Raw genomic sequence first — 27,790 nt, forward strand, 5'->3', positions numbered from 1 at the left:
TACTACTTTCCCCTACCACAGAACAATTTTTTAAAAATAAAACAAAACTGTCACAACAAATATACAAAATCCAGCAAAATAAATCCTCACATTGACTATGTCCAAATATGAATGTTTCATTTTGGATTTTAAGTTCATCTCTTTTCATTCTTGTTAGCACCATTGAGGGGAATGCACTTTTATAGGATCATAGATTTAAATCTGGAAGAGGGGGGCAAAGGGAAGGGAATAAGTATTCATTAAGTTCCCACTTGTGCCAGACACTGTGCTAAGCACTTTACAAATATTATCTCATTTGATCCTTATAACAACCCTGAGAGGTAGTCCTCTTATTATCGCCATTTTACACTTGAGGAAACTGCAGCAGATAGCAGTGAAGAAACTTGACCAGTGTCACAGACCTACTAAGTATCTAGGGCCGATTTGAACTCGGGTCTTTCTGATTCCAGGCCCAGGGCTCTAGACACTGTGCCACTGACCTCTCTAGATTTAGATCTGAAAGGGACCAGAAAAGTGATCTAATCCAAATTCTTCATTTTACACATGAGGCACTGAGCAGTTAAGTGACTTGCCCAAGGTCACATGGTAAGGGTGGAGACCGTTCTTCTGACTCCAAATCTAGAACTCTTTCTAACATAGCACGCTTCTGGACCTGGCCTTGTTTCTTGAACTTGTTTCTGAGATATGCTATGTTTGAAGATCCATGAACCCATCTTGCAGCTCCCACATGGTGGTAGTGTCACTGGAGTTTTAGAACATAAATATTTAGCAATAATGACAGTAATGAGGAAGAGAAAGGATAAACTGAGAAGGCACTCCAGAACTGCTGGGAGAGCAGGGATTCCTAATTCCTCAAATCCAGCTTCTCTGATCCCCTTCTTTCCTGAATTCAAAGAATGCATAGAATGGTGGTCTTCTGGAATTCTAGGGCTCTTATCTGAAGCCATGTCTCAGTTACTTTTTGGCTTGGCAAGAGCCATACTTTGACTGCTCCTCTGACCCTTCCAGGTGCATGCATGTAGGTTTGGCTGTCTCACTGTGTAAATGTGTTGTGTAATCCCTCAAGAGTACTCTAAAGGGATACCGTTACCACACATGCTCTCTCTTCTCCACTGCAGAGAAGCCTCTGAGCAGATGATGTGTACAACATTTTTTACACTTCACCCCCACACAAGTTTCAGTATTGTGAAAGAGGATGTCTGGCATCCACTGAATTTCTCAAGATATTCTCAGCATTGGACATCATGTATTTTATTATGAGTATAAAGTAATAATAATAATAATAATTTACATTTATAGAGTGTTTTGAAGTTGTCCTTATGACAACCCCAAGAAGTAAGTTATACAAGTATTATTATTCCCCTTTTATGAGAAATGAGAAAAAACGGAGAAATGAGAAAATTGAGGCCCTAAGTCACTTGCCCAAGGGTCACATAGCTAGTAAGTGTCCAAGCTGAGATTCAAGCCTACATTATCCTAAGGCCAAGTCTAGTAGCTGAGGACAAAGGAACGGTCACAGGCTTTAGCTGAGAGAAAGTTCATTGGCTCTGATGGCTATTTCGATTATAGTTGAGTTATTCAAACTTTGGATCCTTTCTAAGTTAATCTAAATGATTATATACTATTATGTGTTGATTTGTAGGGTAGGGAGAATACTATTTCTATTCTATAATCAAGATTGCCCTTGTGGCTAAAATTTAAAGTTGGTCTCTGAATGAGTTGATTCTGGTGATCTTAGGAAGATGATGTACACATCCATGTGACCTGAGTGCCCTTCTCTGTAAAATAAACAAATTGGACAAGATAACCTCCAAGGCCCCTTTCAGCCTTAAATCTACGATCTTATGATTGTTCTGCCATCTCGGATACCTAGTACATTAGTGCAAGCATGCCATCAATTTCAATAGTGTGATAAACTAGAAAGAGAAAAGGTTAGAGTCAGGAAGCCTGGGTTCTAGTCCTGCATCACTTGTGCAAATAATTTTATGTGTCTGAGCCTCAATTTTCTTCTCTGAAAAATGGTAGGGTAGTACTAGATGATTTCTAACACCCTTTCCAGCTCTATGAGTCAAAGTTCTGTGTTCTATTAGAAAACATTTCTAGTACATAAAACTTTAGTACAAAATGTGTCAAATGTGTGTGGGTGTGTGCATGAGCCAACAGAAAGAGCCACCTCAGAACCCCATCAAGCTGTCTTCTAGGAGACATAGAAGGGGGTGTATTTTTCAAGCTTTGTGGTGAAAACAAGTGCAAATATAACTTCACGATAAATGGAGAAGAACAGTTTTTGCATTTGGTCTTGATAAGAATATCAAGCTCATTCTCAATGCAGAGGACAGGCCTTGTGAATTCTGGCTAAGAAGAATCCACTCCCATTTGGTGTAGTAAAATGGCATTGCCACTGAACACCAAGTGAAATGGCATCACCACTGAACACCAGCATATCAAATGCTTCTTGAATGTACTCAGCCCAAGCAAGCATAAAATGCCATTCCTTAAAGGGTCACTCACATTTGCATTCTATAATTGATACTTCTAGCTCCCTCTCACTATCCTACTGGTAGCTTTCTCTCTCTGAAATTACATTCTATTAACACTGGATATATCTTGTATATACAGTATTCTGCATGTTGTCTCCTCGTTACAATATGAACTCTTTGCTAGATATGGGGGCAGCTGAGCCTGATAGATCGCTTAGGTTTGGGAGTTTTAGGACTAAAGCCAATGAGGAGTCCACATTAAGTCCATTACCAATATGGTGAACCCCTGAGGGGCTTACTCTAGATCATGTGTCTTTTACTGTGTCCCTTTGGGGGTAGGGCAGAGATCTCTGTGGTTACAGGCCACATTTAGCCCATGAGGAAGGTGAGAATGGGTCATGAAGAGTATCTGCCTTAGCAGCTGTACCCCTGACCAACTGCTGGAAAATGACACCTGTCTAACAGCAATACAATGTTGGACAAAAGAAAAAAAAACAGTCAGATTAACTGAATGTGGTTATTAAAGCCATTACTCCCTCACCCTATTTTGTTTGATCTTTGCAGGCCACCTACAACAAATCATAGTGAGTAATGGGATATCCTAGGGAAAAGCTAAGTCAGGAAAAACCTGTTTGCAAATGAGTTTCTAAGATTTCACTCTGCAGTTCCAACCTCAAGGTGAATAGGACAAAAGGTTGCTGACACTGCCATTGCTTGATGAAGATTAGTCAGAAATTAAAATATGTTCTGGAGAACACAGGAAAATGACGCAGTCTTATTCCCTTTGGGACATGGGGCCACAGAATCAGTCAGTGATAGCAAGCACTTAGGGAAACAGCTAATTTTAAAACAAGGTGACATAAGTTTAAATATTTTAAAACAGGCTATGTCTGAGAAGGCAACTTAAAATGTACATAGAAAATGTTGCAGTTACCATTTGTTAATAATGGATGAGAATGGAAAAAACCATTTCTTGCCAAATGTCAAACATGATCCTGGGAAACTCCTTCAGGTTGACTCAATTTACTTTTGGTAAGATGAAATATATTTTAAAAATACTTAAATCTTAAAAAGCACAACTTCTCAAATGTAGTTCTGGTACCAGAGACCTATGATGTGAAGAGTACAGATTTACTTTGAGCTTCTAACCAGAAATATGGGAAAACCTCTCTACCAGAGAGCCCCACACACTGATACCAACTGACACTGACTTTAGCATATTATTTCACTATATCAAGGTAACAGGGTGGTGAAGTTGGAAAGAATGCTAGATTTATAATCAGGGGAATTTAGTTCAAATTCCAGCTCTGTTACTTATTACTATGGGACTGTGGGCCTCACTTGAATTTGGGCCTCAGTTTCTTTATCTGTAAAAGGAGAAGGCTGGACTAGTTGGCCTCTGTGCTCGATTATCTCAACTCTATGATGTTTACCTTATTACCCATGGACCCTTGGCCAACGCCCTTTGGCCTCAATTTCCTTATCTATAAAATGAAGTGGTTGGACCTCTAAGGTCTCTTCTAGCTCTAAATTTATGATCACAGAATCATATAATGTTATAAGTGAAAAAGCCCTTGGACATTACCTAGTATAACAGTCTCATATTTCAGAGGGCAAAGAGGCTCATCGTGGGAAAGTAAGCTGTCCAAGGTCACATGGCAAGTTAATGATAGAGCGAGATCTAGAACCTAGGTCTTTGAGTCCACTGCTTTTTCTGTAGCCCCATGTTTGTACTGCTCATGGAAGTTCTGCTCAAAGAAAGGGAAATCAACCCAATTTCCATATTTTGTAGCAGGGAAGTCACAGCAGCCTAAAGAATCATGACATCCTTTGGTCTTTCATTGCCTTTCAGGGCCACTCAAGAGGCCGATACTGCACCTGAAAGGAGGGGTCAGAAATCTTTCTTAGACAAGATATCAGTTTGTTTTGTAGTTAACAGAAAAGACCTTTTCCTGAAACTTCTTGTTTGTGGTCCAGTACTGAAACTTAGGAGTGGAATATTGAAGGCAGACACTACTGAAATATTGGTCCTGTGGACCCTGAGAAGGAGTTCACAGACAGCAGGCAGTAGTAGGTGCTCTCCTGGAGAGAAGAGGACGAATCACCAAATTTTAGTGTTGGGAAAGTCCAATCCACACCTGAAAAATACACCAACAAATAAATCATCATCCATTCTTTGCTAAAAGGCTCCTATTGAGGGCCTCCAGAGGCACCTTTGGAATAGGTCTGATTATGAAGAATTAGTATTTCATTAATCATTAAGAATGATTATTTTTCCTCATGTGAAGCCCATTTACCTCTCTAGAATTTCCACCTATTGCGGCTAGTTCTTCCCCTCTGGGGACACGCTGAACAAATCTAATCCCTCTTTCACAGGACAGCCCTTCAAACACTCAAACACATTTCTCATGTCCCTCCTGAATCTTCTTTTCACCAGGATGAAAACACCCTTCATTTGATTCTTAGATGGCGTGATCTTAAGGCCCTTTACCATCTTGGTTGAATCTCCTTTGGATGCTCTCCAGTTGATTAATTTCCTTCTTAAACTGTGGCATCCAGAGCCAAACACAGTCCTCTGGTTATAGTCTGACTCAGTAGACTACAGTGGAATGATCTCCTTATTCCTGGAAGTTATGCCTCTTAGGACACAATGCAAGACTGCATTGTCTTTTTTAGTTGCCAAAGCATAGCCTTGTTTCACATCAAGCCTGCAGGTCCGCTAAAACCTTTGGATTTTTTTTAAGACAAATTGTCATGCAGTCATGCATTCTTGTCCCTGTCTTGCACTTGTGAAGTCAATTTTTTTGAAATGCAGGTGTAGCACTTTAAAATTATCCCTATTAAATTTCACATTATTAGAGTTGGCTCAGTGTTCCTAGCCTTGAGATCTCTCTGTCTCAACATGTCCAATGAATAGCAGATCAAGCACTAGAACCCAGATCTGACAGTCTTTTTGCAATGCTAGGCTTGAAATCAGCCTGCCTGAGATCTTCTTCAGCAGGTAGATCAGGAGAGCCTAAAGAACCATTCCATTGCTCGGTCTCTCAATGTCCCCCTTGCTTTTTATTATGTTGATGTAAGAAGTACCATCCAATGGCTTGATCATATCTGAGAGTATTTTGTTCAGCTCTGGATGATAGATGTTGGTACTGGAAAGGCCTTAGGGCCTTATCTAGTCCAACCTCATTTTATAGGTGGGGAAGCTGAGGTTCCGAGATGGAAAGTAATTAGCCAAGTTGACTTCTTTTGTGCATTAGCTATGCTTCCAAGATTCGGATCATAATCAAATTTCATAGTAATTACTGGATAATGCCTAGTTTTAAGACCAAAGAGAAAACTGGAACCAAGCAGTAGCTTGGAGTTAAAGAGAAACAAGAGACAGAGCCCATGACGCACAGGAATGAACCTGACTCTTGCTCTTTACTTCTCCTGAGAGTTATGTGAACATATTGGGGAAAAAGTAATCAACCCTCTGGTACCCTCCCTCTTCCAGGGAGTTTACTTAAAGTAATACCAAGTCAAGAGGAGAGTATAATTCCTTTGAGAAGATGGAAACCTACAAGTGAGGGAAGGAGAGTTATTTTGTCTGTTCATGAGTTTGGGCGTGAGTCTTTTGTGTGACGTATTTTCTTTCAGATAAAATAAAGCTTGTCTTGTATTGGACATATTGTCAGCCTGAGCAATTGTCTGGGAACCGAGGGTCCCTTTTACATATCTGTAGAGAATTTGAGACAAGCTGATGTTCCCAAGTCGGAACCTCAATAGGGCAAAACAAGCTGAATTCTGATATTTCCCTCTCTTGTTTTTTTTTTGGTAAAGTTTGCCACCACGGATTCAAGTTTGTCTATTTTGCTGATTATTTCTGCTATTCAGAATTTAAATTCTGCTTTTGCAATTTTTTATTTCCTTTTTAAACCATTCAGAAACTTGGAAATTAGCAAGATTCTCTGCCTCATTAGATGTGGATTCATTTTCTCAACTTGTTTAGCTGATCTGGACTTGTTTAGTTGACCTCCATATTCCCTTCCATTATTAATGTTTTTCTTCTTGTTTATTGCATATGCTCTTTAGTCGAATTTACTTCCTACTGAGATCTTTCATAATTTAGGGTGTTTTTGTCCCTTATATTCCATTATCACTCACTTTCTGACTCGTTCTCCCTTAATAGCTGTTAACCTGAAGGCTGAACCTCAAAGCCAATGTCACATTCTGGCATCCTGTCTCAGTTTCTTCTTCAGATTAAATTCTGTTGCAGTGCAGGGTACTTCCATACTGCAGTTCCAGCCAGAGCAAGCTTCTCTGCCCTTTGTTTTTTTTTTTTCTTCCCTTGCACAGGGAATGAAGGTGGGGAGTGGGGAAGGGCAGAATTGAGTTCTGTTGTAAGAACTTGGATCAGTTGTGCAGAGTATGGTAGCTCATGGGGGAAGGGGTGCTGAGGGAGTGACTTAGGGTTTAGGGATTTACTTTCTCTGCTGTTGCAATTACCAATGCAGGTGTGAGACTAAAGGTATATTGTACAACTATGTATTAGAGATAGGTGTAAGCATTAAGTCCAACCAATTATGGGAGGTCTGGACCCTCAAAAAGGACTGATAATTTTAGAAATGCCTAAAAATTGTGACAAGGACACCAAAGGAAGGATTTTAACTACTACTGTGGACTCTTTGGGGGAGTGTAAGGTACTATGGGAGGGATTTGTGAAATAGAACAATACTTTTGCTTCAATGAGTTAGCTACCTTATACTGTGAAGTATTCCAAGATTCCCAGAGAGAGTTCCAGATTATGAAATACAGACCAGTGTGCCTCAAAGCACCATGTTATAACTTGTCAGGACAGAGAATTTTTAACTGAAGGAGAATATAGAAGGTGTGTTCAGAAATTAGCCAGGTTGAAGGACAAAGCCTTTGTTCTGGCATTCATGATGTTTCCCTGTATAAGCTTTATTCATTCTTCTTGATACCACTTTTTGAGACTCTGTTATGGCATCGAAGACCTCTCTTGATGGGAAATAAAGCTCTCCTTGTCCTGTATCCTCCCAGTTTATATATATCATATCATATCATATCATATCATATCATATCATATCATATCATATTATATTATATTATATTATATTATTTATTACCTAGGTCACCTTCTGTGGTTCTTCAGCACTAGAGATAGCCCAACCTGCCCTCCTGCCTGAAAGCACTTTTGGTCTCAACTGAATCAGGCTTTCTATTATATATTACAAGCTTTGTTCTTCTGCAGCTTGTGACATTGAACTCCAAATGACCTAGAGCTATTCTGAAGTTATTGATAGCTCATGTTGATATTTTTATCTTGGAATTCAATATTAATACCAGAAACCCTTGATAAAAATATAGCCCTATACTATGACTATTTCCTCAACATGCCACTGATCTGAATGTTTCATTCATTCATTCAACATGTCTTTTTTTGAGCAACTGCTATGTGAGAGACACTATAATCATTAAATCTTGTAAATAATTACATTTGGAATGTGAAAGAGAAAATGTAAACATTTTATTTGGCAGTTGTTTCTGAACACATGAATAAATAAACAGAAAAGTACATATTAATATTTCTTCTCATAATAACAGATGCCATTGCACACATATTTACACATTGTCAAGGCAAAGACCAGTTAAACAATTTAAATCTGTCGTGTAAAAGGTAACTTCCAATACCACTAGACCTGACAGTTAAAGATGAAGATACTGGTAATGCTTGGCTCTAGCAATCTCGACTTTTGAAAGGCATTCATTTGGAAGTATGATTAGAAGAGTCATCATGCACTTAGCTCATCCTGTCCACTTAACTGGAGAGAGTTTTTGACTGCAGCCACAGAGTTGAATGTGTCATGCGCTTAAATCAACTATGACATGTGTATAGATCTGTGTACGTCCCTTAAAACTGGAAGCAAAGAGAAAATTATGCTTATTAATAGACACATGAGTGAAAGATCTTGGTGCCTGTATATTTAACTCTTGAAATTTCACAAATTTTGCTTTCTCTGCATCCCAGTTATACACTTGAGTGAAAGAATAATCACTTCCAAGAATTGCATATTGGTAATTATTTATCTGAAGAGGTTGGAACACCATGGATCCTCGGGATGGCATCCTTTGTACATCCACAAATGACGATCCTCCCCATTTCATTACTTTGGAATCACCAATGAATCTTGTCAGGCAGATATATACATCACCTTTGACTGTGAAGTGCTTTACTGCATACACATCTTCCATGTTAGGGATGTCAGTTTGATTAGTAAATAATTTTGTGCTTTTGTTCCATTGGTAGATTACAGGACGCTGGGAACTACTGGATAGAATTAAGTGGGGTGTTCTGACCGTTTGAGGCATCCTGGCTATTTCCAGATATTCCACATCAGTATCTCTGTACCACTGGTGTAATGATTGATGGGAGTAAAATCCATTTCCATTCCACTTGTAAACAGTAGTGAAACCAGCTTTTGAACTGTCAGCAACCACAAAGTACCAGCTGTTTTCAATCTTGAATGTTTCAATGTCATTTGGTTTTCGGATTTTGAGAATTTCAATATCCTGAATTTTTATGAATTTGTTTGCAAAACTATCTCTCTTATAAATGTGAGACCCTCCAAACAGCTGGGCCACAATAACATAGAGCTGAGTTTCAATGACTATAGGCTTGCATACTACGGTAGATGTTCCTGGGGAAAAGATAAATATAGGATTAGTACCATCTTTGGAACCAAGTGATAGATGAGTTTGCCTCTACAGCTGTGACCAAATAAGATGAGACTGAGAGATTTTGTTAGTCTTATTTTTCATGGTCCATCTCTACAGCACTACAGCAGTGTGATCTAGAGCTTTCAGCCCTGCCATACAAAGGACCCTTTTGTTAACAAATAAATCTTTCCATCACATCCAGTTTGTACAAACATAGATAGGGTGGGAGCTTTAGTCTTTCACATTTTGAAGAAGGAGAATGGCAAAAGGCTATATATTCTAAGGAGTATCTATCTTCCCGTTGCTATCTGTTTATTCATTTATTAATTGATGGATTTTTATTTTATGTTATATTTATTTATTCATTCATTTTAACTCATGTTGAAATATGAGAGTTCAGCTGTCACTCCCATAACCTGTCATTCAATCGAAGGGCCTAAGACAGGAGTCTCCATGGGGTCCCCATGGCTTCCAGAGCCACCCTAAAAGTTCAAGTTGTCAAATAGTGGGCCTGCTTAGGATGCCCAGAATCATAGCAAAGTACCCATTCAAGGCTTAGTCTTGTCTCCTGGGCTACAGCCATAATTTCCAATCTTTTTGTGAGGAGGAAGTTTTCATTTATCTAAAATTGAACTTTCTGGTTCAATCCCAGTACACAGAATTCTGTATTTCATAGACTGTTCTACAGCTGTGTACATCTGCAGTTTGGGGAGAAACCTAATCAAGACGGCCGCACGTGGCCTTCTAGATCCTTGGGTGTGGCCTTTTGAATGAATCCAAGTTTTACAGGAAAAAAATCTGTGAAGATTTTACAGAAAAAAAGGGCTGCACGTGAGAACCTAGAGGGGCACATGTGACCTCAAGGCCACAGGTCCCCCACCTCTGTGTTAGAGGGTCATGAAGCCAATTTCCATTAAAAAAATGAAGGACCCTGAGGGAAATGTCCAAGGTAAAGGAAGATGGCACTACCCACAAAGAACTACCCTGATCCCCTAGGACAATCCCATAGTCACTCAAAGCTACATGGGGATTTGGGGATAAGCTGCAAGCCAACTGATTTGGGGAGTAGTATGTCCATGACTGTGCAACTTGCTATAGGTGGCTGGTGCCAGGGAGGTCTGGATACCCCTTGGAAGCAGAGAAAAGAAAATAGAACATTTGGAAGAGTATTTAAGCACATTAAGCACATTTCAGGAGAATCACCAGAAAAGCTGTTAAGTATCTGCAGGTCAACACTGTTAGAAGTTTAACAGTTTTCCCCTCCATACTCACAATAAAATGAAATGCAAGCTTCCTGATGGCAAATACTATTTAGATTTCTTCCTTTGCATCCCCAACTCTTAGCATAGTGCCTGGCACAGAGTACTTACTTAAAAAAAATATACATTGACCTAAATTGAATTGAATTGGGCTCAGGCATTAAAATATGCCATTCCAAATATGGGAAAACTTTACATACCTGTAATGTTGTCATAATTCCTGAAGGTTTTTTCCACATGGTCCCATTCAAGGAAAATGCATTTGCCAGTAAAAGGCTGAGCAATAACTACGTACTCATCATTCATATAAGTAAAAGTGTCTATAGACAGAGACTGGTAGGGCAGGAGCTGAGATGCTGCAAATTCTGCAAAAATATATAAACAGGGATATAGGTAAAGGCCTGGGAAAAACATTTTCCTTAAGTCATTAATTCTGTAGAACAAAAAAAAACCATAAGTGGGAATATATTCATTTATTTTAAAGGAATACATTTAAGTAGTAATCTTATTTTTTCTTAAATTAAATGGAGAACATTGGCCTTCAATTCAGGAGCAAAGAATTTGAGTCCCAATTCTACTCCTAATGAACTGTGTGACCTTCAGCCAGCCATTTACATCTTTGAGCTGCAAGTTCTTTGTCTATAAAAAAGGGAAGACAGTAGTTGTATTACCTGACTCCCAGAATTATAATGAGAATCAAATGAATGTTAAAACATCTTATAAGTATAAAATCCTATAGAAACATCAACTATTATTATTCTTGATTTTAAAAAATTAAACTAAAAAAATTAATTTGCTTATTCAGCTTTCACATTGAGGGAAAATCAACCCTGTACATGTAAAAAAAATGCAGCCCTGGTATTTATCTGGTGAGGTGTGAGGATTTGAATACATTACCTGTAATAATGCAATCAAAATCCTTCGAGGAGAGGCTACGGATTTTGCGCTTCTTATATTCTGGTGGGTTTTCACAGTAGATTTCTTCAACTGTTGCATTGGTGGTGTCTAGCCACTCCACTAACCATTTCAGTTTGCAGTCACAATTAAACGAATTCCCTCTTAGGTCCCTGAAAAACAAACTTCAGCTGCTGTTGCTGTACCAGGACACTACCTCCATGGGGATTAATTATACTTCCACAGGGGACTTGTACAGGGCATCTCTATCCTGGTGTAGCTCTTTCGTTTGGACAGGGAGGCAGTGAATAGTGGTCTGGCCTTGGATTCAGAAATACCTGGATGCAGCCCCCACCTCTGATACGTTCTGACTCTAGGCAAGTCATTTAGCCTCTCACTGCCTTTAAGAAACTCTCCAAGACTGCAAGTTACAGCCCAGTTACCAATCTACCTACATTAATAGTGGGATTTTCCTTACCAGAAACCCTTTAGACTGATGAAATCACAGATTCAGAAACAAATACTCCAAATTAACCTGGGTTTCTCTCAGTCTCATTGGGCTTGATTCTCTCCTTCTGGGCTCAGAAGGATGCAAGGATGTAACCTCTTGAGCCATAATTTTGGGGAGCACAGCCTTCCTCCTTGAGTCTCCAAGGTACCCTCCCCCTCATTACATGGGTAGAGAATGCAATGAATATTGTAACACGTTGTTACATGAATTATTTGTTATTCTTTTTTCTTTGTTCTCTTTGGTCTTATAGATATATATATTCAATCATGCCATGAGACAAATGTAGTCAAATGTCCTTGTTTTTGAATGGGAATTTCCTTCCACACAATTGTACTGCTAATGCAGCTATAGTATAACTCAAGTATACCTATGCAGTATAACTCAAGTTCTTTTCAACTATATAACAGAACCATATGTATATGTATATATAGGTATATATTCTTAATCATCTGGATCTATGGTATATCTGGACCACTTTTTGGCTCAGAGATCCCTTTTCAGCTATCAAAACCACATCTATCCTTCATAGCTAAGCTCAAATTCTACCTTTTTTTTTCACAAGGCCTCAACTGATTAGCCCAGCTGAAAGCAATCTCTCCTTCCTCAGATCACCCATAACATGTTGTCAATAGCCCTTATAGGGCCCTGCCTCATATTCTAGTTATTTGTGTTTATGTCTTTCCTCTCTTGCTCAGCTTTAGGATACTGGAGAATAAGAAATGTGTCTTACTCATTTTTTTTACCTCCACAGTCCTAGTCCACTAACCCTTTTTTCTGTCATAGATCCCATGGACCCCTTTGGCAGTCTGGTGAAGCTTATGGACTCCTCAAAATAGTATTTTTAAATGCATAAAATACATAGGATTACAAAGGAAACCAATTATGTTGAAATATAATTTTCAAAATATTAAAAAAAATAATTTTATGGACCCAGGTTAAGAACTCTTGTCCTGCTCCCTGCTCCCATGTCTTATCATGGGTACTTAAAGGCTGTGACATTAGATTGCAAGCTCTGGAAGGTCCCACCAAGCTTCCAAGATATTTAGTCCAGATTCAGCAACAGATTATATTATAATCTGTCTTCTGAGGACCACCCAAACTAAGTTTGGAAAGGTTCATCAGACCACCAGAGGATGATTTTTCAAAAACAGTCACACATGGAGGAAGAAGTTATGAGCTATGTTGAGGAGGGAATACCCACAATGATGAGGTGGTAGGTCTTTAAAGAATCCCTGGCAATGTTGTGCATGTTAAATAACTGTTTGAGGGAAGGAAAAGGGGAGGTGGAGCTGAGGCTGAGGTCAAGATGGGAGTGTGGGGCTGGGGCTAAAATGGACATAGGTATAGATCTATATGTGAAAATGGGTAACAAGATAAGCAGTGTTACACAGTGGAAACAGCACTGGACTTGGGGTCAGGAAGACCTGATTTTGAATCCCGCCTTATGACAATTGCTAGCTATTTGATGCTGGGCAAGTTTTTAAACTGTCCTACACTGTTTCCTCATCTTTAAAATGATGGGGTTAGGATTCAGTGATCTCTAAGCTCTGAAGCTATGATCCCATGATCCTAGTACCAGAGGTGAAGCAGACAGCAGGGCCAGGTCAAGGTGGGGTACAGGGTTGGACTTCCAGACTCTCTGAATGTTTAGTCATATGTTCTGATGACTCCTGTTGCTGATTAATATGGCTAGATCAGGTTCAGTTTGCATGTTAAAATATGACCCTTGACTTTGGACTATATTTCTTTACTTTTCGCTCCATATAATTGGTTAATTTCCAAATCATTTGTAATTCTGAGGTACTGTATAAAATAATGCCTTCCCATAGAATTTAGAATGCTACTCAACAATTGTCTTCATTATTATAATATAATAATTTACACATTATTTCTGACAGAGCCAGAATGTTAGAGTAGTAGGAAGAAGTTCAGATGAGCTTCCCCATCCCCATTCCCCCATTCCCCAAACCCCACAATTCTTCTGCAAAAATTATTTCTTAGCTGGTAACATGAAAACCAGATATACTGGTTTGGAGTATTGATCATAAACAGGCTAGCCTTGGTCAGTTCTGATCCAGAGGATTCCTAAAAGACTGGGTCAGTTTTTCTGATGCTTTAGTAATTAAGAACTAAACAAGGTACTCTGCTACCTCTTTATTGCAGTTGGCACCCAGTGAAGCAAATATTCCCAGTACCTTTCCCTGCCCCCCAAGAGTAATTCAAGCCTTGGGCTAGTCCCAGAAATATAAACTTAAATTATAGGGACCCTATGAGACCTAACTCATTACTGAGACATTCCTAGGAGGCCAACTTGATTTCAAACCTTCTCTTGGATCTGTTCCAGGGTTAGATAGGATGTTCAGACTTGTCTGGACTCCTAGGTCCAGCCAAGTGGAGCAATTTCCAACTATTAAGCCATCTCCGAAAACAACACAGTCTTCTGAAAATTCTGTGGTTCAGGGGATCAATATGGACCAGAATAAATTACTATATGCTTGGACCAAAATCCTAGAGATGATTTAGGACTGAATCAGACCTAAGGGTAGGAATAGTAGGAAGGAGTTAATGTGGGCCTCATCACTGGCTTGCTGGTGCAGTAAATGCTTTACCACTATACTCAGTGAAGTAAAAATTGGTTTTATATTCTAAAGGTCCTCAGATCATAGGGCCATAGGATTTGCAAATGGATTATCATGGTCTCAGATACTGTTTTGCTTGTTTTAATATCATATTTTATTTATACTGTAGAAATCAAACACAAAGTGAAGTGGAGTATTATATTTTTACTGAATTCCAGGCCTACAGAAGCTATACCCCTTGCTATTATGTTATTTTTTAAAAGCTCTATCCTCTTAGTGTAAAAACGCCTCATTCTGAAGTTTTATTCTGTTTTCAAAAGACTTCTTATTGGGACAGGGTCCAGAATAGAATTCCCTTCCTGGAGCTTAAGTCAGATTCCTAAAGATGAAACCTAAAGATTTTTTTCCCAATCAGAAAGTTACTTTCTCTGCACTGCTCTCCAACTATTTTTATGTCAAATAACTGATGGTATTAGCTTTTCATCATTAAGATATCAGTTTCCCAGAATCCCTTTCAAGTTTTTTTCTGTCCACCTTCCTGAGTCTCTCGTTAGGGAAAAAAAATCTTTATGTAGTAGGCCAGTTTTCCTCACTCCTCTGTAGGTTCACTAGATTAGAAGAATGTTTTTATGTTGTGTATTCAGAGTTATTAATGGCAATGAGGAATAATAAGATTGTGGAATATTTATTTAAAAAAAAGTCAGACCAAACACTGTAGTACAACATAAATACAATTATCTAAACCTAGTTTTCTCATTATTATTTGGTAATTAATACTTGCTGATGTCTTACACATTTGTTAAAGAGTCCAGGCCTTTGAAAATATCTTTGGGGAGTGTTTGGAGATTGTTGTTTGCAAGACTCCTGGAGGAAAAAAGAAAGAAAAATTTCCAATCAGTCTGAATAAGTGTGATATTCAAATGACATATCATTATAAAGATGAAATGCTATGAAGGCAAAAGGTCTGTTATGATCGTCATCATATCATTATAATATCAATTCTTTCCATTATTTATACATTGACTTGAAACATTTTTTTTCCTGCTAAGATATGTTCTACTATTGCATCTTTAATTCCTACCCTCTTTGTTTCACCACACACTCACCATTTCTAGCATTTATATAAGATGGTAGAAAATGATTATTGGATGTGATCATCCTATAGAAAAAAGAATAATAATAATAACAATAATAATGATAGCTAGCATTTATATAGCACTTTAAGTTTTGCAAAGAACTTTATAAACATCTCATTTGATCTTACAACATCACTGGGAGATGGGTTCTGTTATTGCCCCCATTTTACAGATTAGGAAACTGAGGCAGATAGCAGCTGTGACTTTGCTGAGGGTCACACAGCTACTAAATGTCTGAAGCTGGATTTGAATTCAGGTCTTCCTAAGTCCAGGTCCAGCCCTCTATTTACCATGTCATCTCAAATATGATACAAATATGAATATAGTAGTGTATCCTGGAACAAATTCCATGATGTCATTCTGAGATTCTTGAATGTTTTGTAGTGTAGCTCTTCCCCAAGTTATAAAAACCTACCTTTTGAGTAATCCTGTGTAGACTACCTTGTCTCCCTATGCAGAAACTAAACTCTGGAAACTAATGGCACTGCCTGTTGACTAGTGCAGGAAACTGTCTAACCTAAGATCTCTTTCACACCACTTTTATGCTTTTAAAAATTTAAAAAATTGAATTTTGTATTTTAAATTATCAATTATTACTTTCTCTTCCCCACTTCTCTCAACCCCTGCTGCAGAAAAAATAACAAGCTGGTAATAAAATTAATATAATCATTTTTTAAAAGGCAAATGGGGTTAAGTGACTTGCCCAGGGTCACACAGCTAGCAAGTGTCAAATGTTTGGTCTGAGGCCGGATTTGAACTCAGGTCCTCCTGACTTCAGGAGCTCCGTCCACTGCGCCATCTAGCTGCCCTTAAAATTAACATAATCAAAGCAAATTCTCATACTGGCACAAGCAAACATGTGCGCCTCATTCTGCATGTTAGTCCATCACCTCTTAGTCAGGAGGACACCACCTCCTTTCTTCTTCCTTGAGGCTTCTGAATAGCTACATATGATAATCCCTCTTCTTTTTATGACTCAGGATTCAACTAACTATATCAAGCAATTTCTTCTTACACTTCTTGAACCCGTTTCCTCCTTCTTTTATCCTAAGGAAAAATATCTGCTTCCTTTTCTTTCCAGTTGTGACTCTATTCCCTGCCCTCATCATGGCTGGTAAATATAGAATGTTCTTGAGACATCTGTATCAGGGCAAAGAAAGTGATATATTCTGAAGAGAAACTGGACAAGACAAAGAACTAATGCTTGCCAAAGCCCTTGAAAATGCCCTGATGTTCCCTTCAGATTCTCCATTAAAAATCCTATTTCCTTGTCCTCTTCTAAGTAAACCTCTTTTTCTGCCAAATATCAACATACAAACAAATAAATAAAATTATTGCTTACTCAGTCTTACTGTTTCATTTTAGTTACAACACTATTGTTTTCTATGACTTTTTTTTTCAGTAGGCTTTTTTGTGGGCTAGCTTCAGAACCTATCCACCATTTACAACATTGCTTCTAAGAGAAAATATGCTCTGAGCTCCAAACAACTAATTTATGGACAAACTGGGGACACAACCCATTTGTAAGATGGAGATTGACTGCATTTGTGGAAGTAATGCTGTACCACCCACCCATTTTGAAAACCATCAGCCCCAACAAATTGTCATGTCTTTAGCAGGCATTGACAAAATGCCTACTAAATGAATAAATGAATGAAGGTTTTTCTACAACTCAGAAAAGTAATGTCTTTGAAAAGAATCCTTTTCTTAATATGCATGCATGCTTTGGAATAAACAGATTTTCTTGGAGTTTTGATCAAGGGTAGTGGATTTAGTTATCATACATTGCTGTTTAGAAATTGCTTTCTTCATAGAACTCTATGTGAAGGCTATCTAGCTGAAGAAAAGTCACAGAAGGGAGGAGGAAAATGGACCTAGAGACACATGGCCTGATATGGACGACAGGTATGTGCCTATAGAACGTTGAGTGTAGTAAGTTCGAGAGAACTGCTAAACATGAACTGCTCCCCTCACCCCCCACCACTGTTGTCTACTTTGGCGTTAAAACCCTACCGCCTGACCCTGGACCTTCTTCTCATTAGCCCCCTTAGATTTTGTTTACTTTGGTTTGGACCTTTTTTCACTCGGGAAACTTTTTGCCTCTGGCCCTTCAGCTCCACAACCTGTATCCTGGTTAACCCTTTTGGGTTTTCTCCATGATGCTTATTTCTGACCCCCTACCTTACGTGAGAATTTCCTGTTGCGGCAGAAACTTCCCAAATATTAGTCTGTGATTGCTCCTGCCCCTGAGTGGGCCTGGAGAAATGGTACAGATATTAAGAATACGTCTGAGGTAATTTGTTGGTTTCTCTCTAGCCAGGGCTCGCCAAGAAATCCCAACTGGTGACATGAAGGCTAGTTGGAGTAGGCTGGTTGTGAGCATTCTTTGCATAGGTTCAAACCCTCATGCTCTGGGAAATCTCAAGATAAGAAGTCAGTCTAGGCTTGAAGGGAGCAATGTGAGAATCCCCTGGACTGGTACAGATTCACGGTCTTGCAAAAATACTAAGAACTATAAAAGATATTCTAAGTGTCTGAGATTCAAGCTTGAGAATCAGCAAGGACAAAGTTGCTATGGGCATCATGCTGCACTAATGGGGGGCATGAGCCGCTCCTTGTGGCCTTTTGGTACTCCTGAGATTGAATAGCTTTTGCTCCTCCAGCAAAAATTGTGAATGGAAGAAGATCTAATCACTGTCCTGAGCTCACTTGAGACACCTGATATTTGAAAGAGTCTAATGGATATGTTATCTTATCTACTCATCTGGATTTTCCAAGCTCCATCTCTGTCAGGCCATTAGAAAGTCAAATACTCAAACTGCATTATCTCAGCTCCTTGAAGAAATACCTTCACTAAGTTGGCATTTAATGTTCTGCCCTTGACTCTTCTAGGTGGTTGGGTCGATATGAATCTCTTGCTGCTGAACAGCATTTCTGCAGCTTTTGTGAAACTGTGGTTGAGGACATCATCATTATGCTGCCTACTCAGTATCGTTTGTTCTAAGATTCATTTCTCCTCTAAAAAAAATGTTTGCTTCTGAAGATGAATTTTCACGCTTTCTGTTGTCATGAAAGCAAAAATGATATAAGTGAATGTTTCTCCTTTTGCCTTAGCTGCCAGAAATCTTTGTGCCAAATGCATTGTTCTGGTGTTGTTACATTCTGCTAAACTAAGGTGCTTGAAGACATCTATCCTTTCTGCTTCCTTTCTACACCAGTTTTAAATGCCTTATCCTGTGCTGTATTTAAGACGGTAAGCAGCTTCAAGCCATTTTGGATGTAGGTAAATACTTCTGAATACTTCCCTATTTTTTTATTAAATACATTTTTTAAAAAAAAGTGATCTGCACTTAGGAATAAGTTAGGCACTTGTGGCGGCTGCACTAATGGTTTCAGCTCATGAAATTAACATTAATAAATAATCATTTCAGTACATTAAGCAGTATCCTAGCAACCCAAGACAGTTAACATAGCTTCCAAAGGTATCTAACCAGTACATTAAACAGTATCCTAGCAACCTAAGACAGTTAATGTAGCTTCTAAAGGTGTCTAACTCTCTTGCAGGGAGGAATTTACATATTGCGAGATTTCAACTCATCGAATTTAAATCAACAAGTAATATAGATTAGCCTCTAAAGTGCTTGGATGGAGCGCCAGACAAAGCTATATACATATGAAGAATTAAATAATAAATACCAAGCAGGATTAGATTAAGTTCCAAATGAACAGTACCCACAAAAATGAAATTCTGTAATTCTATGAATCTCACACTGAGGGAGTCACTCTTTTTTTTTTCAATTAAAATCAAATACCATAGGGAGAGGTGATACTATAAAACTTATTTTCAGGGAAAGAATTTTGATAGTCAGGTTTTTCTTGGGAGGAGGGGAGAGAATACTAGGGCTCCTAGTTGCTTGAGATAGGGGGAAATGGGGAAAGGGCACTACTGAGAGGTAGAAAATAATGATTGCTAAAGCTAAAGTTTGCTAATTTCATAATTTTGTTAATTTTTTCCCTGAACTTAACAAACACCACATATAATGGGTATTTCTCAAAACATAGTTCAGAAAAAGGTGTGAACATGAAAATATGAATATTATATACCACTTGCTTTTCTTTTAAAATATATAAGAAATTGAACATGTAACTCTCTTTTTCTGTTAAAATTGATTTAGTACTTTATTTTCCCCCAATTACATATAAAAACAATTTTTAACATTTATTTTTAGAACTTTGAGCTCCAAATTCTCTCCCTTCCTTCCTCTCTACTGCCCTTATTGAGAAGGCAAGCAATTTGATATAGGTTATACCTGTGTAGTCACACAAAACATATTTCCATATTAGTTATGTTGTGAAAGAAAACGTAGACCAAAAACCCCCCCAAAATGAAGAAAGTTTAAAAAAAATTATGCTTCAATCTGTATTCAGACACAACCAGTTCTTTGTCTGGAGCTGGATAGTATTTTTCATCATAAGTCCTTCAGAATTGTCTTTGATCATTGTATTGCTGAGAATAGCTAAGTCATTTACAGCTAATCATCTTACAATATTGCCGTTATTTTGTACACAGCACATTTCACTTTGCATCAGCTCATGTAAGTCTTTCCAGGTTTTTCTGAATGCATCCTGCTCATTTTTTATAGCACAATAGCAATCCATCACAATCACACAATACAATTTGTTTAGCCATTCCGCAACTGATGGACATCCTCCCAATTTCCAGCTCCCTGCCACCAGAAAAGAGCTGCTATAGATATTTCCATATGTGTAAATCCTTTTTCCTTTTTTTTTTTTAATCTCTTTTTGGATACAGTAGTGGCACTGCTAGGCCAAAGGGTATGCCCTTTGGGCATAGTTCCAAATTACTCTAAAGAATGGTTGAATCAGTTCCCAACTTCACTAACAACACATTAATGTCTCATTTTCCCCACATCCCCTCCAACATTTGTCATTCTCCTTTCCTGTCCTATTAGCCAATCTAATAGGTATGAAGTAGTACCTCAGAATTGTTTCAATTTGCATTCTTCCAATCAACAGCGATTTAGAACACCTTATATGGCTATAGATAGCTTTGATTACTTCATCTGAAAACTGTTCATATCTCTTGATCATTTATCAATTGGGGAATGGCTCCTATTTTTATAATTTTGACTCAGTTCTCTATATATTTGAGAAATAAGGCCTTTATCAGAGAAATTTGCTTCAAATTTTTTTCACAGTTATGATTGCTAAGTGTATTTCCCTCCATCCTATTCCTCCCACCCTGTTTATTCTATCTCTCCTTTCACCCTATCCCTCCCCAAAAGTGGTTTTTTTCCAACTACCACCTCCCCCAATCTGCCCTTCCTTCTATCACCCCCCTTTCTCCTATCCCCTTCCCCTCCTACTTTCCTGTAGGACGAGATAGATTTTTACACCCAATTGAGCGTGTATGTTATTCCCTCTTTGAGTCAATTCTGATGAGACTGATTCACTTACTCCACCCTCTCACCTCCCTCATCTTCCTATCTGCTGTAAAAGCTTTTTCTTGACTCTTTTATGTGAAATAATTTACCCTATTTTTTTTTTTGGTGAGGCAGTTGGGGTTAAGTGACTTGCTCAGAGTCACACAGCTAGTGAGTATTGTGTATCTGAGGCTGGATTTGAACTCAAGTCCTCCTGACTCCAGGGCCAGTGCTCTATCCACTGCACTACCTAGCTGCCTCTTAATTTACCCCATTCTACCCCTCCCTTTCCCTTTCTTCCAGTGCATTCCTCTTTCTCACCCCTTAATTTAATTTTTTTTAGATATAATCCCTTTATATTCAACTCAGATTTGTGCCCTCTGTCTATATATACTAACTGCCCTAATAATGAGAAAGTTCTTGAGTTACAAGTATCATCTCCCCATGTAGGAATGTAAACAGTTTAATTTTATTACATCCCTTATGATTTCCCTTTCCTGTTTACCTTTTTATGCTTCTCTTGGGTCTTGTATTTGAAAGTCAGATTTCCTAATCAGTTCAAGTCTTTTGATGAAGAATGCTTAAAAATTCTCTATTTCATTGAATAACCATTTTTCACCCTGAAGGATTATACTCAGTTTTGCTGGGTAGGTGATTCTTGGTTGTAATCTTAACTCCTTTGCCTTCCAGAATACCATATTCCAAGTTCTTGGATTCTTTAATGTAGAAGCTATTAAATCTTGTGTTATCCTGACTGTGGCTCCACAATACTTAAATTGTTTCTGGCTGCTTGCAATATTTTCTCCTTGCCCTGGGAGCTCTGGAATTTAGTTATAATATTCCTGAGAGTTTTCATTTTGGGATCTCTTTCAGGAGGTAATCAGTGGATTCTTTCAATTTCTATTTTACCTTCTGGGTCTAGAATATCAGGTCAGTTTTCCTTGGTAATTTCTGGAAAGATGATATGTCTAGGTGATTTTTTTGATCATGGCTTTCAGATAGTTCAATAATTTTAAAATTACCTCTCCTGGATCTGCTTGCCAGGTTGGTTATTTTTCCAATGAGATATTTCACATCGTCTTCTATTTTTCCATTCTTTTGATTCTGCTGTATTGTTTCTTCATTTCTCACAGTCATTAGCTTCCATTTGCTCAATTCTAATTTTTAAGGAATTATTTTCTTCAGTGAGCTTTTGTACTTCCTTTTCCATTTGGCCAATTTTACTTTCTAAGGAGTTTTTTAATTCAGTAAATTTTTGTGCTTCTTTTTCCATTCGGCCAATTCTGCTTTTCAAGGAATTCTCCTCATTGGCTTTTTGTACCTCTTTTACCATTTGGCCTATTCTGTTTTTTTAAGGTGTTATTTTATTCAGTATTTTTTTGCATTTCCTTTGCCGCGATGACTCTTTTTCATGACTTTCTTGCATTACTCTCATTTCTCTTTCCAATTTTTCTTACTTAATTTTCTTATTCTCTTACTTGATTTTCAAAATCCTTTTTGAGCTTTCCATGGCCTGAGACCAATTCATATTTTTCTCAGAAGCTTTGGATATTGGAGCTTTAACTTTGTTATCTTCTTCTGATTATGTGTTTTGATCTTCCTTGTTACCATAGTAATTTTCTATGTTCAGAATTTTTTTCCTGTTGTTTGCTCATTTTTTCCAGTCTATTTCTTGACTTTTAACTCTTTGTTAAAGTGGGGCTCTGCTTCCAGGGTGGAGTACACACTATCCCAAGCTTCAGGGGGTTTGTTCAGGTGTTTTCAGAGATACTTCTAGGGACTTGTAATTTTCAGTCTTTCCAAGGTGGTATGATCTAAGGAGAGATGTGTTTACTACTTATTCCTCTGGCCTGTGTTCTGGTCTATGAAGGACCACAAGGGTTCTTTTCTGACCTGGAACTGTATTGAGGGTTCGCTGTGGCTGCAAGTCTCCTCCTCGCCCTAGGACTGCTATCCAGGACTGTGATTTTGATCTGAGTATAGGCAAAGCAACAGAGTCCTGCCTCAGTGCTAGCAAAGAGACCCCTGTAATCTCCTTCTGACTAGTTGTTCCATCTCCTTAATGTCTATGGGTTAAGAGCTCCAGAAATAGCTGCTGCCACTGCTGATTCAGGAGCTCCCAAGGCCTGCTCCTGGTTTGCTGGGGCCTAGTCTGTGTTGGCACAGCCTGTGCCATACTGGGCTCCACTCTCACCCAGCTGCAATAGACCTTTCTTGCCGACCTTCTAAGTTGTCTTTGACTGGAAAATTGTTTTACCTAGTCCTTTTGTAGGTTCTGCCACTTCAAGAATTGTTTTATGGCATCATTTAAAGGTGTTCAGAGAGGTTTTGGGTAAAGCTCAGCTGCTGCCTTTTCTCCACCATCTTGGCACTGCCTCTCAACATGTAACTTTCGAAGTTGTGCTTTTTGTTATTCTGTCCTTCCTTCTGTTTTCTTCCTTCCTTCCTTCCTTCCTTCCTTCCTTCCTTCCTTCCTTCCTTCCTTCCTTCCTTCCTTCCTTCCTTTCTTTCTTTCTTTCTTTCTTTCTTTCTTTCTTTCTTTCTTTCTTTCTTTCTTTCTTTCTTTCTTTCTTTCTTTCTTTCTGTGTTACTCTATCTCCACCTACTGTCTCTCCCTCCTGATCCTTCTAACTCCACTTGGAAAAAGAAAAATGAAAAAACCCTTGTAACAAATATTCAGTCAAACAAAACAAATTATACACTAGCCATGTCTGAAAAATTTCCTTTTCTGAATCTTGAGTCCACTACTTCTTTGTCAGAAGGTAGGTAGCATGCTTTACTATTAGTCTTCTGGAATGGTAGTTTAACCTCATTATTTTGCCCAACCTTTCAGGAATACTACTGATACTTCCTGGGGTTGAGTACACAGTAGGTGCTCAATACATACAAGTTGACTGACAGACTGTCTGAACCTGAGAGGAATCCAGGAAAGGTAAATCACAGAATCCTAGAAAGTTCTGGAAGGAACCTTAAAGATTATCTAATATATAGCCCTTTTGGTTTGCAGAAGAAGAGCCTGAGGTTCAGAGAAGTGAGATACCTTACCCAGAGTCACACATTGAACTAGTAGCAGAGCCAGGACTGACTCTTAGGATGATGCAATTAATATCACATGGCTTCCAAAGTAAATTTGACATATGTCAATACTACGATTATTTCTTCTCATAGGATCCTAAATATAGGGCTGGAAGGGACCTTAGACATCATTTAGTTCAGTCCTCTATTTTTACAAATGAGGAAACTGAGGCCAAGAAGGCTAAATGGTTTGCTCAAGGTCATACAGTTGGTTAGTGGAGGAGCTGGGATTTGAACTCAGGTGCCAGGATTCTAAGTTTGGCTCTCATTCCATTGTACCGCACACTGCCTCCTCCCTTGCCTCTTGCTTTGTACTCCATAGATTAGTTGCTATATAAAATAATCTTTTGTCTATCTCTTCTGTTAGACCTTGTAGATAAAGCAATTATATTCCTGGGCAGCCAGTTTAGATTAAGTATATATGACAAACCGGTTTCTAATCCTGCTCCGCATCTTGATCCAAGAAACTGTATATGGAGAGAGAGATGCTTATTTAGGTCAATAATGATTCAGTCTCCCTTGTCCTCTCTGCTTCGGAACTACTAGGCCAAATAAGAAGATGCTCTTCTCTGCCCCGAGTTGCTTCTAGCCTCCAGGATGGAGATGACCAGCTGTGAATTACACAGCGTTTTCTCATAGGAAAGACCAAACCAAACCAAAAACCCTGCCCTAGCTCTGTCACTTACTATGTTACCTTGGGCAAATCCCTTCCCCTCTCTGGGCCTGCTATGTCATCTACAAAACAAGAGAAGTGGGCTAGGCGACCTGTAAAATCGCCTCAAGCTCCAGAAAAGTCTATGATGTATCTTTAGTTCTTGTTCTAAACTAATTGATAATTATCTAATATTATAATTAACTAATTATCAGTTAGTTTATACACAAGAATTTAGAAAGCACCCATGTCAACTCTGCCTAGACATGGCTGTTCACAAAGCAACAATACACTTTGCATGTGACTACTGCTAATATTAACTAGGCCCTGAAGCAGAACCATTGGAGATGTGTGCTTACCTGGCAAAAGGATGTACTCTGCATTAGAATGTAAGTTCCTTGTGGGCAGGGCTAAATCACTTTTGTGTTTGTGTTTCTGGTGCCTAGCATAGTACTTGGCACAAAGTAGATGTTTAATAAACACCTATTGATCGACAGATACAGAACCAGGACTGTCTCCAGACTGGACATTTGATTACTTTGTTTATTTAAGACTTAAATTTACTGTTGCAGTGGAATTGCCAAATGTCCACAGACAGATAGCCTTTGCTTTCAAATAGGAATCAGGGTGATTCCTTCTATTTTTGTGTTTTCTTTGTTTACATGAGAATAAAAAAAAACATCATCCAGATCTGAAAATGGGACCAGCTGTATCCCTCTCCCCACCTCTAGAACAGAACAGACCAGCTCAAATGGTATGGTTTCCCAAAATGTACTGTCAGGGCTATTGGGTTCTGTTGTTAAGAAAGTACCGCCCACAGCCATATGTGCAGGCCTGTTCTTCCCCGCATTGTAGATAGCCTCGTCCTCATTTTTATCTCTCTGAATCAGTATTTCTTAAAGAGCAATCTTTTTAAATTCTAAAACATTTTAAACATGCATAATCTCTCTAAGTTATCATTGTGACATTACAGCTGCAGGAATGGTTATTAAAATACTCACTTGCAAAAAAAAAAAGAGACCTGAGCAGGTTCTTTCCAGGTAGCTATTTATGTACACCTCTGTTTAAGTTCACATAGCATGTCGTAGTGAATAGAAGGTTGGCCTTGGAGTCAGAAAGACCTGTGTTCCTATCCTGCCTCAGACTTATACTAAAAATAGGACCGTGGGCAAGTCCCTTAACCTTTCAGTGCCCCCAGGCAACTCTTTAAAATGAGTTAACAAATGTGACCTGTATCAGTGGAGGGAGTTTTCTCACCAGGGAATTCTTCACATAGACAGAATGGGGTGGGGAGAGAGATGATGGGAGGGAGAAGGATATGGTCAAATGGAAAGAGCTGTGGACTTGGGGTCAGAAGACCTATGTTTTAATCCTGGTGCTGACACTTAGTAGATATGTTACTTCGGGCAAATCATCTTACCTGTATGAGACTCAGTTTCCTGATCCATAAAATGGAAATAATCCTTGCACTATCTACCCACCTCACTCTCAGGGCTGTTGTGTGGCTCAAATGAGGTAATGTATGCAAAACATTTTATAACCCTTAAACTAATATATAAACATAAGCTATTAATTGTGAGATGATAAGCATCTTATGACAGAAACTTCTTATGTATCCTCTAATATCCAATGCAGTGCTAGATGTGTGGTAAAGGTTCGGTAGATACTTGGAAGGTGATAAAAATTCTTTCCAAAAGTTACATATAAACATATGCCAACAGTAATTCCTCCCCAGAATATTGGATCACGGCCTACCTGATATGATAGCTTCGGAAATATTATTAATAGCTCATGGGGATTGGAAGTGCTTCATACGGATGCTTAGTATGATGCTATTACTACAGGCCATAAGCTAATTTCAAACTGGTCTCTAAGGGCATGTTTAGAAGATTAAGCATGAGAGGATGGGATAAGGTTGTTGCTTTTTAAGATAACTATTCAAAAAGCATTTATTAAGTATCCACTATGTTCCAGGCACCTTGCTAGGCCCTGGAGATATAAAAAAAAAAATGAAACTGGCTCAACTCATTTTAATTTGGGTATGAAATTTCAAGATGCCGGACAGGTTCCTTGGGAAGGCTTTAGAGTCAGGCTGTGAATTCCATATCTAGTCTCTGTGTCTCTCATGGCCCCTTGTAGACTGGGTCTAAGCACAGAGTGGCCATTGCCTTGAGTTTGTTAGCTTTGGAATCTCCCATTTCCTCCTACCCCAATTCAAGTCAAGCCTTGAGCCACCTTAATCAAGGTCTTCCTTCTCATTGGGCAACAGCTTCATTTTCTTTGACTTACCATTGTCTGCTTTCATTGGGGCTGGGAGAATAGGTCTAAGATGAATAGGTTGAAAAAGAGGTATTATGGCCTAATAGATAGTAAGCTGGCCTCGAATAGGTAGGTTCAGGTTCCAGCTCTATGTATACTGGTTAAACTCTGAGCACTCTCTCTAAGAAACTCTTTAAGACTATAAATTGTAAAGAAGATGCTTATCTACATTGGTACAGGGAGTCCCCCACTGGGAGGTCACTATATCAATGAACCATCATTCTTCTGCCTACATGGGTTGAAACTTAAATCTATAAATAAAAACATAAATCAACTCCTGAAACAAGTTGACCTTGACCTTGAAATACAAGATCAGAAGGAGCACAATGAAGGAACACTTAACCTGCAATTAAAAATCTCAGAAGTCCTGGGTTTCAGCCCTTACTTTCTGTGTCTGGGTTTTAGTTTCCTCATCTATAAAACGAGAGGATTCATTTCCAAGGTCCTTCCCAGCTCTAATCCTGTGATTGGCTTTAAGTCTTGAAGCAGAAAGTCAGGAAGGGTATTTGGGTTCCAAAATGCCAACAGAATTCGAAACACTCCTCAGCAAGTAGGATTTTCAAATGTTGGCCAAAAGGAGAAATTGTAAGGGAATAAAAATCTCACCTAATTTTCAGTTAATTCTCATAATAGCAGATTACTGGCATGAAGAGCAAGCTAATAATCTCCTCACATTCAGAGCTAAGTAAATTCCAGCAAGCAAAACCAGTTCATAGATTTATTA

General features: G+C 38.6%; 1 protein-coding gene across 2 annotated transcripts in view; it reads right to left on the minus strand.

The window, feature by feature from the left end:
- Positions 1-7,983: 7,983 nt before the first annotated feature.
- LGI1 (leucine rich glioma inactivated 1) overlaps positions 7,984-27,790 on the minus strand; it is a 57,126-nt gene continuing 37,319 nt past the window's right edge. For both annotated transcript variants that reach the window (XM_020964189.2, XM_020964188.2), the window contains 4 exons: positions 15,233-15,304; positions 11,354-11,523; positions 10,657-10,821; positions 7,984-9,178 (listed from right to left, as the gene is read on the minus strand). In XM_020964189.2, coding sequence (XP_020819848.1) covers positions 8,343-9,178; positions 10,657-10,821; positions 11,354-11,523; positions 15,233-15,304 — 1,243 coding nt within the window. In that variant the 3' untranslated portion in view covers positions 7,984-8,342. The remainder of the gene's footprint in view (positions 9,179-10,656; positions 10,822-11,353; positions 11,524-15,232; positions 15,305-27,790) is intronic.

The sequence above is a fragment of the Phascolarctos cinereus genome, unplaced genomic scaffold, assembly GCF_003287225.1.
Source record: "Phascolarctos cinereus isolate Bilbo 61053 unplaced genomic scaffold, phaCin_HiC Scaffold_3;HRSCAF=262, whole genome shotgun sequence".
NCBI lineage: Eukaryota > Metazoa > Chordata > Mammalia > Diprotodontia > Phascolarctidae > Phascolarctos > Phascolarctos cinereus.